General features: G+C 47.3%; 1 protein-coding gene across 5 annotated transcripts in view; it reads right to left on the bottom strand.

Moving 5' to 3' along the window:
- Positions 1–1,008: 1,008 nt before the first annotated feature.
- The window catches only part of Igsf9b (immunoglobulin superfamily member 9B), a 52,878-nt gene continuing 38,949 nt past the window's right edge, over positions 1,009–14,937 (bottom strand). For 2 of the 5 annotated variants that reach the window (XM_036191610.1, XM_036191611.1), the window contains exons 19-20: positions 10,720–10,841; positions 1,009–7,542 (exon numbers count right to left, since the gene is read on the bottom strand). In XM_036191610.1, coding sequence (XP_036047503.1) covers positions 7,334–7,542; positions 10,720–10,841 — 331 coding nt within the window. In that variant the 3' untranslated portion in view covers positions 1,009–7,333. Of the gene's footprint in view, positions 7,543–10,719; positions 10,842–14,937 lie in introns of those variants that run through there. The other 3 variants (XM_036191612.1, XM_036191614.1, XM_036191613.1) reach the window with 2 other exon arrangements.

The raw sequence follows: 14,937 nt of genomic DNA, 5'->3' as shown, positions 1-14,937 counted from the left end.
CAGCCTCAAAAATCTCACCACCACCTTCTACAGGGGACTGCTTGAGCCCAGGCACTACAAACCAGGACAGGTATTGCTATAAGACCCAGACAACCTGACCTCCCTCTGTCCAAGATGCTGAGCTAGATTTTTTCCAAGAAACTGAGTACCAACCCTTAGTCATAGGGGCATGGATTCATGCTTAGCTCTCCACCATCCTTTCTATTCTGAGCACCTCTACCAAATAGTATGAGTTAGGGAACCCTCCAGACAAGAGACATAGCAGAACCTCCCTGCCTTCAGCGCTCTTGCCCTTCCTGCAGATGACTTGAGTTTTTTCATATATACATGTTTCTATTGGAAAGACTCAAGAAGCTTCAAACAGACAGCATGTCTCAGGAAGGATGGAGAAGTAGGTGGCATCAAGGCATGAGCTAGCATCCCGGACCACCTGGGGGAGGTGATACTGCTCAAAGTGTCTCTAAGCACAGGTACAAAAATAAAGCAAACTATGACTTCATATAGATATATAGATATATAGATATGCTAGATAGAGAGCTTTATATAGGTTTTCTTTATATTTATATGAGTGCCAAGGGCACGAGCCTCCACTCCTGCCTGGCTCACATTGCTTCCCCACCCCCTCCTCCCACTCCCCATGTGGACAACTTACCTGAAGCTCCCACTGTTAGTCAGTACTATTGCCTCTGATTCTCCCCCTCCCCCCAATAAGTCTCATCTCGCCTTAAAATAGAACAAGTTATATATATTTATATAATTTTATATACAATCTCCATAAAAAATACACTCAAGATGGTATATTATGAGTATGACCCTCCCACCAAAACAGAAATTTGTCTAGCAAAGAAAGAATCAGCCATAACTAGGCCTGATGCTACCCAGGCAAAGCGGTGTCTCTACAGGTCCCTCATACCCACACTCATATCAAATACAGATACAAACCATACCCATACAACACATACACACACACACACACACACACACACACACACACACACACACACTACACACACCACACTGCAAACACACACTGCACACACAGATACCGTGCACACACCACATCCATCCCAGATACTCACACCTATCTAACACACTTACTTCTGAACACTGGAATAAACAGTTGGCCAGGGGTTCATGACCAGGCAGATAACCTGACACCTACGGAGAAAAACATGTGATCATTCCATTTCTCCAACCCAGCTAGGGCAAGGTCAACCTGTGACAGACTGTTCAATTGTTCTCAGTAGGCAATATACTCAGGGATAGAATGAGTTTCCCTTCTAAGGTTTGCAGGGTGATTGTGAGGAGGCTTATTCTCCTCTACCAAATAAAATAGATCCCTAAGCCAAAAAGAAGCCAAATGCCCCCTAAGTCCTCCTCCCATAGGAGGAGCATCAGGTATTTTCCCTAATCATAGTTTATGTGAAAATCCCGGGTCACCCCAAAACATGCTTACAGTATTTTTAAGGTTGAAAATGCAAATTCCCTTCCCCAGTCCAACCCCTACACCCTCCCCAGTTCTCTCCCCAACCCAACCACCTCCCTATTGCAGACCATGCACAAGCCAGAGGTCCTGGAGCCACACACAAGTGGAGAGAAGGAGGAAACAGAGCCGCAAGGGTAGAATGTGGGTGGAGGAAGAGCTTGCTCTCCTTCCTGAAACAGATCCAAGAAATCCAACACCAGTGGGAGATGGGATTGATGGGATCCATTTCCTCAGGACTCAGAAGAACAAGCCCTGTCAATCACTTGCCATCTAGTTAAGGTGGGTGGGGAAGGTACAGTCATGGCCCTGGCTGCGAGCTGAGTTCTTTGTGCTGCTTTGGTTGAATTCCCTAACCAGGGGTCCAAAGCAGATCACTGTTCATCAGTGCTCTTCAGAATCCCTAACTGCTGCAACCAACCCACTGCAGAAGAGAATGTCCAAGTGGTTCTATGGCTGGCTGCTGATCTACCCAACTACTTAGCAGTTAGGACACCCCAACTCTCCCCTCCTAAGGCACGGCCAGCCACTAAAAAGGTTTGCGCTAATGCATTTATTTTTTAATCTACACAGAAATCCCTATGACCTGGGAGTGTCTTTGGATCAGACTCAGTTGATTAGGGATTTTTATTATTATTATTTTAAATGAGGTCATAAAAAAGAACTCTACCCTCTTGGCAATCCAAGACACCAAACATCTGGTGTGGACAGTGTATTTGTTCCTGAAAGGCTTATTTGGAAGTACACACAGGGGCCCAGATAGAAGGCTCTGGACTCATGCTGATTCAGCGTCAAAAGGTGAAATAGTTACAAGCCATCTCCATGCAAACACCAGGTTGCATGAGTTGGTAAGAGTTACTAGAGTCCACCCAGAGCTTTGATTTTCGTTTATCAACTTCTCTTAAAGAAATTTTCTGTTATTCCTCTTGATCCAAGAGGAAGTTGGATACATTAAGGAGAAGAGGATAGATGGTCTCTGATTTCAGATGAAATTACTTCACTCTCTTAGCTACAGTGCGGTAAATGTAACCTATCAAAGGAAGAGAAATTGAAGGCAAAACCTCTAGACACCAGGCCACTGTGTAGCCTCTAGGATGAAGAAATTCTCTACCGCTCAAGAAAGACTGGCAAGTCCGGAGGGCCCGCCTCCTGTCCACCATCAGCACCAATATCCGATGGGCATTTTCAGACACAGACGAGAAGAAGCACAATGTGACACAGCTGCCAGGAGAATGGGCACCAAGCTCCTAAAACCAACCTTCTCTCCCCACCGGAAAGCAGTTACTGGTGGCATGTGAATGCCAGTCTCCCAGTGTTCACCAGAGAAGTTCCACAAACAGAAAAAAAAAAAAAACAAAAAAACACTGAATTAAAAAAAAAAATCTATTCGGCACTCAGTGTTAGAGGCCAGTTCTACACGCAGAAAAGCCCTGCCTTAAGCAAGAGTTCTTCTGTGATCCAGTCTGGGCCTGCTTACCAGGCCCTGCCCCCAACGTGGTCTCCGTGGCTACATCTTTCCCACATCAGGGGTACCTGCTCCTCATGACCCTCCCTGGCAGTTACTCATTTCCTCGTGAGGACCCGCCCCCAACCATCTGCACTGTCATCTGGGATAGTAGAGTGGCCATAAAGAGAACTGGAAGGTTGGTGTGTTGTTTGGGCTTTAACCTCATCATCCCAGGATTCCTGTACTCTCTACAATGGATTTAATACTCCATCCCTCTCAGTCTCACATACCTGATCACAATCAAGCCTTCTCTCCATGGTTCAACCCTCTAACTTCTCTTCCTGAATCACACTTGCCCTGTCAACTACTGTTTCCCAGACAGAATAGCTACTTAGGCTCTTCCTGAGGCTCTTCCCAAGAGACAGAGGTAATCCACAAGACTCTGAGCCTCCATTGTCTCGGAGACTGCAGAGAGGGTAGGGCCAAGACAAGGGGCACTAGTGGAAATGCCCAGGATCCCAGAGAAAGCATTAATGGTACCTCCCTATACCCCCCACCCCTGCTCTTGACTCTATCCTCTTACCCCCAAGTCCTGCAGTGCCCCCCAAAGCACTTTTACATGCAAGCAAAGCAAGTCCAAGCCATTAGCTTTTCAATTCCTAGAGTTCTCTACATACTAATAAAATGCCCTTACCTACAATTCTCCCAGCCCACCCCAAGCCCTCTAAAGGGTTTTGCTATCAAGATTAGAAGAATTGGCTCAAGCTACACACACCTCAGCCTCAAATACAGATCCTAGGAAGCAACTAAGATGCTCTAATGTTCTGGGATGCCTCCCCCTGAAACTAGGATGTACCAATCACACCAATCTCATGCATTTGGGGGAGATTTCAGCAGGGTAGAGTAGAACAGTTACTTACTGACATTTTTCCAATGTGTTCTCCCTTGGTTTCTGCACAGTGATCTAAACTATTTGAGGTTGAACAGATTTTAATTGTTCATTCTTCTGCCCTTTTTATACAGAGAGAACTGGGTAAGGTTGAGATGTGAGACTCCTTTCTTTTCTCCTCCTGCTCATGCTGTGCTATACAACACCCTGTCCACTGAGAAAGAATCTCTGAGGACCTCTTCTCTCCTATCCTAGTCCCTCTAAGAAAACGGGAGAAGATAGGCTGGCAATTAGGGAGGGACCAGCCTCAGGTGGTGGACAACAGCCACCAATGACCATGGATGCACAGAATTCCACTTAGAGCCTTAAAGCGAAGCTCTGCATGGTCAGTCACCAAATAAAGAAGTTCACTTAGTTTTCATCTTCTCTCCCCCAAATTGCAGTCTTTCTGGCCCCTTAGAGAACCAGTTTACTCTCTTTCTGGATTGTGTTTTAAACACTGAGATAGCATTTCCAGTCAAGGTGCAGGAGGAAAAGACAGAAAAAAATTTGAGTACAATTTGAATAGGTTTTGAACTGGGTTACTTCTGCAAGGCTACCAGATGCAAAGGGAGGCTTTGGAAGACATGATCTCCCACAGCAAGGAGGGTGAAAGCCCCAGGAAGCTCATAGCAGTCACTACCAAGTTCAAAGGCAGAGTGTAAAGGTCATTGGTCCCTAGAAGTGGATACACCCCAACATCACACATCTCTACCCAGACTGTCAAACATGTGCCCAGATCCAGCACTTGAGAGTGGGCCTAAGACACCCTGATAATCACATTGACCGTGGGGACTGTATCCTACCAGTTTGCTTTGCAGCCACCAAAGGAAGGGCTGAAACAGTTTCCCAAAGTGCAGGAATGCTGTTGGCCTCCAAGAAAAGTCACAAGAAGAATGCATCAGAGGCCACTTTGGAATGGATAGACCTTGTGCCCCTTCTGGTCCAGGGGACAAATAGCACAACTGCCACCCAGGGGCCAGTCACAAGCAGTGTCTACCATTTGGTCAGCTAGGCAGAGGCAAGGGGCACTGCCAGAAGCAAGAAGAGGAAGAAGTCAGCACCTTGGTTAGCCCAGCCTACAAGCCCAGCCATGGACTGAGGCATCTCAGCCCACAAGGTTTGGCTCTTGGCTCTACAACATCCAAAAGAAGCAGTCTTCCACTTCAACTTCTCCTTCATTCTAACCTCAAGGCCCAAACAGTATCAGAGCCAGAATTCCCCGGAGGGTCCTCTGAACACTTGGCCAAGTTTAGTACAAAGTCTACCAGCCCCAACAACCTACTTTTATACTCCATGGTTCAGGAAACACACGCTGTGAGAGAACAGGCAAAGTCCACAGACTAGACCACTGTGAGCCTCCAAATACTACCCCAGTATTTCAAGTAGACTTGTTCCCGACAGCCCCAGGAGACACTTGAGGGAGCAGCCCGGTGTGGCACAGTGGCAGAAGCAGTGGCCCACTTCTGAAAAAGTCTTCCAACTCAACTCTTCTATTTTGACGGAGTTGAGGTCCAGAGGTCAAGTGCTCTCCAACACCTCTGAGAATCACATCGGTTGGACGGTCTGAGGTACATGGCCTAATCTCAGAGCAAGAGAAACTCTGCCCTCAGCACCTCTTTTCCCCATATGTCCGGAAGAATGCTGCCGAGTGTGGCTTGTGTGGTGAAGCCTCAAGTACGGAGTCCGTCTCTAGCTCACTGGGAAAGAGAAGGAAGCACCAAGGCCTGGATGCAGGGATGCAGTTGATCCCCCAAGATGGAAGCGCTAAGAAAGGTCAGTTTCCTAGCCCCTGGGACCTCATCAAAGTCACTAGGCCAAGTGACTGGCAGCTTCTGTGGGACCAGCAGAAGCCTTCCAGTAGTCATGACTAATGCCCGAGGAGGTCACTGGGGAGAGACGAATACATCAGCACCAAGAAGGAATACTTCCAGGAAGCTGGCAGTTACCACTACTTCAGACAAAGTAGGAGAGAAGGAGAGGGCGGGCCCACTCTCTGCCTTTTCTACTCTTGAGCAAAACCATAACCTTTTAAGGAGAGAGAGAGAAGTATCTGAATTGACAAACGGAATCAGGAAAACTTCCAAGTACTGACAGTTTGAACCAAGGATTTGTACAGAGAAAGGATTAGGGCCCTGGTGCCTGCCCATCACTCCTTCCAAATCATTCCTGTGCCTCAGCCAGCACCACATAGGAGCAGGGAAGAAAGAGCACCCCGGAACTCAACCATCAAAGGTACCCTCACTTCTTCATCCATGCACTGGAGACTGGGTCCAGGGGGTGGAGAAGGACCCCGGAGCAAAGCAGAGTTGGCAGGCAGCACACAGAGGGTATGCCAAGGAGCCGCAGACAGCTTCCACAAATGGCAATTAATCAATCTGGAGAATTAGCAGACACAAAAGGAAAGGAGGAGCCAAGGGGCCGCGGGGGAGCAGTGCTCTGAGTTCAGAGCCAAGAGGGGTATAAATAGAGCTGTGGCAGCTTGGTGCTCAGCACAGGTGGCTACAGAACAGGAGGGCCTTTGGTTGCAGGGCTCCTAGCCCTGGCTGGACCAGAAGAGACCAATGCATGACCACATGAATGGGGCTATACACCAGGCCGGCCTGTCAGCCCCGCTGTTAAACCACCACTACTTGTATGGTGAGTGCCAAACTGCAGAAGAAAGGAAGATGCCAGTCTGGCCTTGAGCCTGACCCAGCAAGCAGGCAATAAAGGCTTGGGTTTAGTTCAGGGGTAACTTGTTGCTAACCCCCTCAAGCAGGGAGCTAGGAATCATGGCAAGGCCCCATTTCTGCTCTAGACGGGAAAGGTTAGAACAATGGTGAATTCAGCTGAGAGGCATGAATCCTGCTTCAGCTGGAATGATCTCCTCCCAAGACAGACATGAGGGTAGCCACCAGCCCACAGCCCACCCTGCTCACCAAGCCCAGCTGTTCAGTACCTTCCTCAGTCCTTCACCGAGCACAGGGAGAAACAGTACTTTGCTTCAATGTACATATATATACACATAGAGAAACCCACCAACTACACACAAGTGTATTTGTATCTATATCTATATATATGTGGAGTTTGGAGGACAGGATGTAATTCTAACCCCCTCCCAGGACTTGGAAAACTGAAACAAACGCAGAGTAGTAAAAGCCATTGATTTCCTCTTCTTCACTTCCTAAGACATTTGAAGAGGTGAGAAGAATCTAGTAAAGTGGGAGAAGTGGTGTTGAGTCAGATGTTCCCTGTCCTCATACACTCTCAACTGACCCACAGGTAAAAAGCTCTTCCCCCAGTCCTCTGTCCTGTGGGCAAGGCTAGCCAGCGAGATTATGAGGGAGAGGCCCACTGGCAAGAGGGAACACACACAGGACAAGGGCCTGAGCTATCCCATGATGGGCAGAGGAGGACAAGGCCCTGTACAATGGTCCCTCTCTGCCCCCTTAGCCTAGCACCCCTCCCTGGGGACACTTAGAGAGACGTCAAGTCATAGCAGAGTAGCGTGGCCTGGGTCATCATGATCCACGCTGTTGAGGATCGCCGTCTGGTCTTCTGGAAGCTGACGGTGGTACAAGTCCGAAAGCCGGGCAAAGGGGTCAGGACGAGAGTGTCTCTTCTTCTTTCGGAGGCAGACAGCTTCGTCGGGCCACAGAACCTGAGAGTTGGGAAGCTGCTGAGCCTGGGAGGCAGAACCGTCTACAGGGAAGGAGACAGACAAAAGGAGAGGCGTGAAAAGGTGGGTCCAACCCTCACACACTCCATGCATCTCCCAGGGCTGAAGTCCAAGTTGCCACTGGAACCAAGGGAGCTGCTGTGTGTAAGGCTCTGAGACCAAAGTGCCACAGAGAACCTTCTCTTTCCCCACTGGGTCAACCAGCAACCCAGCCTCGAGTCAACGAAGTAAGGTAGGTATTTTCCCTTCTATGAATTCTTGGATCTCCACAATCAAGCTTTTTCAGCCATCGGTCTACAAATATCTGCTGTGCTGTGCTGTGCTGTGCCTCTTGGATACCAGTTATCCTCCTAGGTGGCAGGAAGCAGGGCTTCAATATGTCTTTATTGTCTACCCCAAACAATGACAGACATTACACGAGACTTGAGACTTCAATCATGAGCGACAGTCAGGCCTGCATACCTCTACCACTACCAGGGCCAGGGCCATTCCTCTGCCTCATGACCCTTCTGAGGATACAGTGGGAAGGTTTTGTTTTCTAGATTCTACTTGAGCAGGGCAGTAGGGAAGAAGAGACAGACCGTCAAGACTTGAAAGACACAGAAACTGGATTCTTAGGTGTTGCAAGGACAACAGCAAAGAAAGATGTAAGAGGAATGTGCCAACAGCCAGGGCCCTGCTTCTGTTTCCCCAAGTGTTAATATCTGGCTGGAGTCTTGAACCAGGAGTCTTCCCCAGAGAGAAATGAATATGGCTACCGTCATAAGAACAGCCAGTGCAGGAACCCGAAGTTAAGAGCAGGTGTAAGCCAGTATAGCAGTACAAGCTTATAAGCCCCATACTTGGGAGACTGAGACAATAGGATTAGGAGTTTGAGGCCGCTGGGCTGTATAGTGGGACCCTGCCTTTTAAAAAGAAAAAGGAGGAGGAGGAAGAACAAGAAGGAGGAAGAGGAAGAAGAGGAGGAAAAGAAGCAGAAGAAGAGGAGGAGGAAGAAGAAGAAGAAGAAACAGTATGCTCTAGAGAGAGAAAGATGGCAGTTATGCCAACAGAGTTTAAAACTTCTACTTGATGCTAGGAAAAGCTTCTAAAATATTTTTGTGTGAGTGTGTGTGTATGTGTGTGCGCGTGCGTGCGTGCGTGCGTGTGTGTGTGTGTGTGTTTGTGTGTGTGTGTGTGTGTGTTCATGTGTGTTTATAAACACACATGTTTAAAAAAGGGAGCTAGATAGAGCTCACTCTGGTGGAAGCAAGAAGATTGAAAGTTAAGGCCAGACCTGGCTAGCTTCAAGATAGCCTGAACTGTACAGTGAGATCTTGTCTCAAAACAATAACAAAAATAATTTTCTTTTTCACTGCCTCAGTATTCCCATTCACAGACCGATAAGAAACCAGCCAACCCCAAAGGCTAAGTGATCAATGAGCGATGGCTACCTCTCTAGGTAAGGTTCAGGGTGTCACCTCTATGGGATACTGTAAGACTGTAGATGGAGCAGGGGGGCAACTGCCAGGTACTGCACCAGTCCAAAATGGAGAGGAAGGGACTGGAGTTTCCATTTTTGCAGTGAGGACAACCAAAGAAGGGCAGATACATTGCAAAGGTTGACCTAGCATATCTTCCAAAAAGGAACCAATGTGAGCCATGAGGGCCAAAGAGTCCAGGTAGAAGCTGGGCATGAAGGAAGCATTTATACACTGAAGAGAAGTGGACAAGGTTCAGTGGCCAACCGGAAATGTAAGATGTCAGAGAAGGTGTCAGAGAAGACACCTGGGCTCAAGGCAGACACCAGAGAGCTATTAACACAGAGCAGGCACAAGAGAGAACATGTGCAGCTGATGTGGTCTATTTCACAATAATTAGATGGCATTTATTTATTTATTAAAATGGACACTGTGCACTTCACAACACTATTTTAATGGAGAACAGGTCATATATTCAATGACAGTCCCATAGACTGTATTACATAGTGACTGTCTGGTTAATATAGGCATAGTCAGTGATGGTCACACAGTACCCAAATCATGAACGCTGCATTTCTCAGAATGTGTTCCTATCATTAAATGACGAGCATGCACACACACAAAAGGAATGGATACGTATGTATGTTGTGTATATGTTTAAATTGAATGAGTTTAAATTCAGCTTTCAATTCAATCCTGACCCAAGCCTCAGAAAATTCATTTTTGCTGAACATGGCAGCACACACTGTAATCCTATCAAAGGGTTGTAAGAAGACCAAAAGTTCAGGGGTAGCCTAGGCTACACAGCTAGTTTCAGGCCAGCCTGAGCTATCTAACCAGACCCCTGTCTTAAGACGACAAGGTAATTTTCTTTTTTTAATGCCTTTGTATTGCCATCAACAAACTGATAGGAAACTGGCCACATCCAAAAGCTAAGTCATGGATGAGTTCTTGGCCTCTGTGGGACACTTTCCCACACCTAGCTTATTAAGACTGTTACTCTACAGTAGTCACCTAAGATCAGCAAAGAAACTGCTGAACATGCTTCCTGGACAGGCTGTCATAACATTCCTACAAGCATTGGTACAAAGAGAATATCTAATGAACATCAACTGCTTTTCTAAATGAACAATCAATTCTTTTTGCACTATGTCACAAGCTACCCATCACTGCTGGATATGCATCAACTGTATTTCAGTGGAAGTGCCCTTTAGGAGACAATGGGATTTCACTCTCCCTCCTTAGAAAAAGTTAGTCAACACAGAGACTGACCCATGCCACATGACCCTAAGCTCTATCACGCCTGCCCTGTGTTCAACTAGAGGGCTTGAAACGGTGACGGAGAACCATACAAGGAGACAGGGATAACAGCAAGGTGTGCTGCAGAATGGGAAAGAATAGGACACTACTTACGTTGCTCAAAAACACACTGAAACAATATGGTGTACTTTCTAAAGCTGTGAATACAGAAAAGGCTCTACAGGCACACATACTCTTAGAGCAATGGCTCCCCAGGGGGGAGGAAATGAACGGGGAAGGGAAGGCAATCAGATATCTTTCTTGTGTTTTTACATGAAAATCATTTGTGCATTATTGAAAATGAACGTTTAAAAGGAAATCAAGAACAAGAGAAGCTGGCTTCACTTCTAGAGAACACCCAAGGTTGGGATCCTGGGCCCACAATCCTCGTCAAATAGGACAAGCGCGGTGGAAAGAGGAGCGGCACTTCCCACCATTTACCGGATCGTTTCTTTGACTTCGAAGAGCCCTTGGGTGACTTTTTGGGCTTCTTTATCCGTTGGTATCTCAGAGCCTCCAGCCTCTCAGGCACAGCAGCGTTCCCGGATGCAGGTGGAAGTATTCTGCAAGGAACAATTAGAGAGGCACAGGTCAGCTCCCAGAAAGGAGCCTTTGAAGAGGGCTGGAAGAAAGCCAAAAGGCTGCCCACTGAAGGATGGAGCCCAGGGATGGAGTCCGGGCTGTCCACGATCATTCTCGGACACTTGCCTTCCTACTGCTTCTGGAAAGGAGAAAACCCCACAGAAAGCTCCAGCAGCAGGAGGCCTAGCTCAGGTGGAAAGCAACCTGTGGAGCAATCGGAAGACCCTAGGAAAGGAGAGAGAGACTTTAATGGAAGCCCACCACACATCACTTAGGCTGGGATAAGCAAGTGCCAGAGAAGAGTCGGTTCCTAGAACTCACCATCATCAAGACCTTTAAGTAAAAAGTGAAGAGCAGATTAAAGCAGGAGGAGGTGAGCAAATCCAGTCCCAGCAAGCTGCCTCCCATCTGCAGAGACAGGAAGGGGCAAGTAGCCAGTGAGGTGTGGGCTCTGCAGAATCCAATTTCACAGAGCTACTCCCTCCATCTGCAAGATTCATCTAGAACCTCACAGCTAACTGCTGTGGCACACCAACATCTTCAGCAGCCATGTCTGCACGACACTCTGCAGACTAGGCTCAGACTTCCTCAGTCTCATAAGAAAATAGAAGAGAGTAGATGTAGATTATGACAGGGCCAAGTGTTCAGATCTTACGGCCTCACAAAGTCCTCGCTGTGTGTCACTGGTCTCCAGCGAGTTCTGTATCTTAAGATTCAACCTAAATGTTGAGATTGTTGAGAGAGGAGACTCCTACATATTGACCCTTCTTTCTCCACCCCAGTTATGGGATGGATCAAGTCAGCCATTTAACCAATGCCTGTGCAACCTAGGTCACAAAGAGAACCAAAGCAAACAGAAAGGAGAATAGTGTGAGACACTGTGCCTATAGAAAGAGCTGTCCCCAAGAGTCATTAAAGACGAAAATAGAGAAGACATGTTATCAGTCTCAGTTTTTCTCAAAGTAAGACAACTTGGAGCCTGAGGAACAAAGAGGGCAAGAGAAGGGCGGGGCATGCTTTCTTCCCACAAGCACTGGTATTGGAATGAGACCAGGAAAGGCAGCGACATTCCAGGGCTATGGAGACAAAGGTGACTCTTTTGTTTCTAAGCACCACATCTCCCTTCCCCATGTCCATCACAGTGAGGTTTTTAGCAAATCCTGATTTAAAAAAAAAAAAAAAGACCCCCTGATAGTCCTGTGAGAGCCAAAGAAGTCCTCAAGGGTCCACAAGCTATCTGAGGTCGCAGGGGAGAGTGAGGGGGGGCAGCAAAGACAAAGGGATGAGAAGACAGCATTTCTCCAACATGGAAGGCCTCTACAAGCACTGGGAAGAAGAAACTTACAGACTTGTGGTAGGTAAGCCTCTGGTCTCTGGAAGTAACTGGCAGTGAAGGAACCTCCATCTTCCTTGATGGATGCCACTTGTTCCAAAGTCTTTTAGTGCATTGAGGATCAAGAAACACTCTCAAGTTCAAGTCAGAGGCAACTCCTTAACATTCCACAGCCTCCCACTGCATCACTATACATCACACAGGTACCCACGCCCCATGGAAAAAGGATCAAGTTCACAGTGTAAGCAAGGCCCCCCAAAGACCCAATACGCCAGTGCCCAATCCCTCTCCCTTCTCCCAACCCAGTTCTACCCAGAGATCTTCCCAAAAAGCTGCAGCTGGAAGGGATTTTGGAGGGAGCCTGCATTACCCCTTCTCAGCTTGGACAATGTTCTTTGTGTTGCCTGAAAGGAAAATCAAAGACATAAATCCTCCACCATTTGCCATCTCTAATCCAGATCCTGGCCAGTATTCAGAAAGGCCATGTGAGGTGAGATCCATAGTCAGAGGAGACATGTGACAGGCAGGAACAGCGCTCCCCAACACAATTCTTGATGACCCACAGTTACAGCACAGTTCTCCCTTAGTCCCTAGCCAATAGCAGAAGCAGCATGGGAGATGTGTCTCCCTACTGTGTGGATTGTAGGATGGGAAAAACAATCTACTAACACATGATAGCCAAGGAAAAGGTGAAACCACTTTCCATGTGCTCCATAGATAGCCATGAGTTCAAAAGCCAGTGCCAATCCAGCTAACCACAGAGAGATCGTGGTGAGGTCAGGGCACAGGCTATACAAGAAGCCAGTACAGAAAATTCCCAATGATTCTTCAAGGTAGGTGAAATTTTCAGGGGGTGGGATGCCAACAGCAGAATTAACATATTATTACTATTATCATCTGTATATATAATGTGTGCTTACCACTTACCATGTCTGTAATGAGTCTAAGAGGTGAAGACTACATTAGCCATATTCTAGATGGAGGAGGTCAACTTTAGAAAAGAGAGCAACTCAGCCGGATATAATCCATTAAACAGACTCTTCAGTATTAGGCTAACCAGCTCTTTAAATTTCTTCCCAGTAAAATGAGTACAGAGACTACAATAGACATATCAGAGCTTCCCTGCCCGTGCTCCCCCCACCCCCCCCCCCCCCACGCCACCTGCTCTGCGGTCCGCTGAACGATGCCACCCTCTGCTTCAGTGTGGCAGAATAAGACAGACCAGGGACAGGGCAAACTGCAGAAGTTTCATCTTCAGACACAAACTCCCAACCAACAACGGCACTTGGAGAAAAGAAACCAATTTCCACTTGAGAAGCAGCCAAACTCCCAGACCTTCCAGGATACCTGCTGCCCACCTGTGTGAACTCCTGGCTCAGGACCCAGACACGGCAACACAGCAGACAATGTCTCCTGGAGGCACCAGGATATACTTGCATAATGCCAGAGGCAAAAATAAAAGCAAGTCTTTAGCAGGACAGGTGGGAAGAGAAGGGCAGACATAATGCATCTGCTTTGAGTGAGTTATACAGAAAAGACATGAAACGTTTCCCAGTACCCTTTAAGTACAGCACCGAGAGCCCTCTGGTTTTCAACCTGCCTCCCATTTTTAGGATAACTGTGTCCTATGTCAATATCAAGTCTAGCTGGCAACGCTCCGCCACCAAAACTTTTGGTGTTGGTGTCTGGGATAGGAATCAGGATGAAGGATGCGTAACTCTGTAATAATCTGACTTGACCTGTCAGTGAGGGGTTACAACAGACTCCAACCCTAGTCCCCCAAGGCCAGGCTCCATTCTTCTGGCCAGTCTTGACTTTTCTACACATAGAGGAATACTGAATATTTCCGTTCCCCTTCTCCCAGGAGATGACCTAGATATACTACTGACAGACAAAGGCCTCTAAGCCTATGAGCTTTTCTGGTCTCACATTTCATGTAAATCCCAGATCTGTGATCCGGTGGTGTTCCTTGCAGCTCAGAATTACCAAAAATTGCCAATACTTACTTTAAAATCCACCCCCATGCCAGTTGACACAAAATTCCCATCCCACGCATTCAACCCAAGAGGTCTTATCTGCCTAGCACCCTGCTCCCTAGAGCCACTAAGAAAAGAGGTAGCAGATTTACAGCATAGGAAAACCTTAAGCCAGGAAAGTCAAAATCCAGCTGGCCATTTCCTTGTGTTAGTGCCCTAAGAATGGGCCATTAAGACACATATGACAGCAATTCTTGACATGACTGGGAGCCTCAGCTAAAGAACTGCCTCCATTAGACTGGCCTGTCAGCATGTATGTGGAGCATTTTCTTGATTGCTACATGTGGGAGGGTGTAGCCCACTGTGGGCAGTACCATTCCTAGGCAGGTAGGCCTGGTCTTTATAAGAAAGATCATTGAACATAAGCCTGGGAACAAGCCAGTAAGCAGTGTCCCGCTACAGTCTCTGCTTCTGTTCCTGACTCCAAGTTCCTCCCTTGAGCTTTTGACCTGACTTCCCTGAATGATGCATCTGTAAGCCAAATACACCCTTTCCTCCCCAAAGTTGCTTTTGGTGATGGTGTTTATCATAGTAACATTTGAAAAGGAAATTAGAGCAACACAGTTCTCTCCGTGACTCCCCCAGATAGTAGGCAGAAAGAAGTAGCTTGGAGCCTGCCTCCTGTCATCACAGGTCAAGGGACAGGGAAATCTATTCAAGCACGTATCATAGCCAGGGAAGAGATAGCCAGCAACTCACAAGCCAGCA

This window comes from Onychomys torridus, chromosome 7 (genome assembly GCF_903995425.1).
Source record: "Onychomys torridus chromosome 7, mOncTor1.1, whole genome shotgun sequence".
NCBI lineage: Eukaryota > Metazoa > Chordata > Mammalia > Rodentia > Cricetidae > Onychomys > Onychomys torridus.
This window is presented reverse-complemented; position numbering and strand designations above follow the sequence as displayed.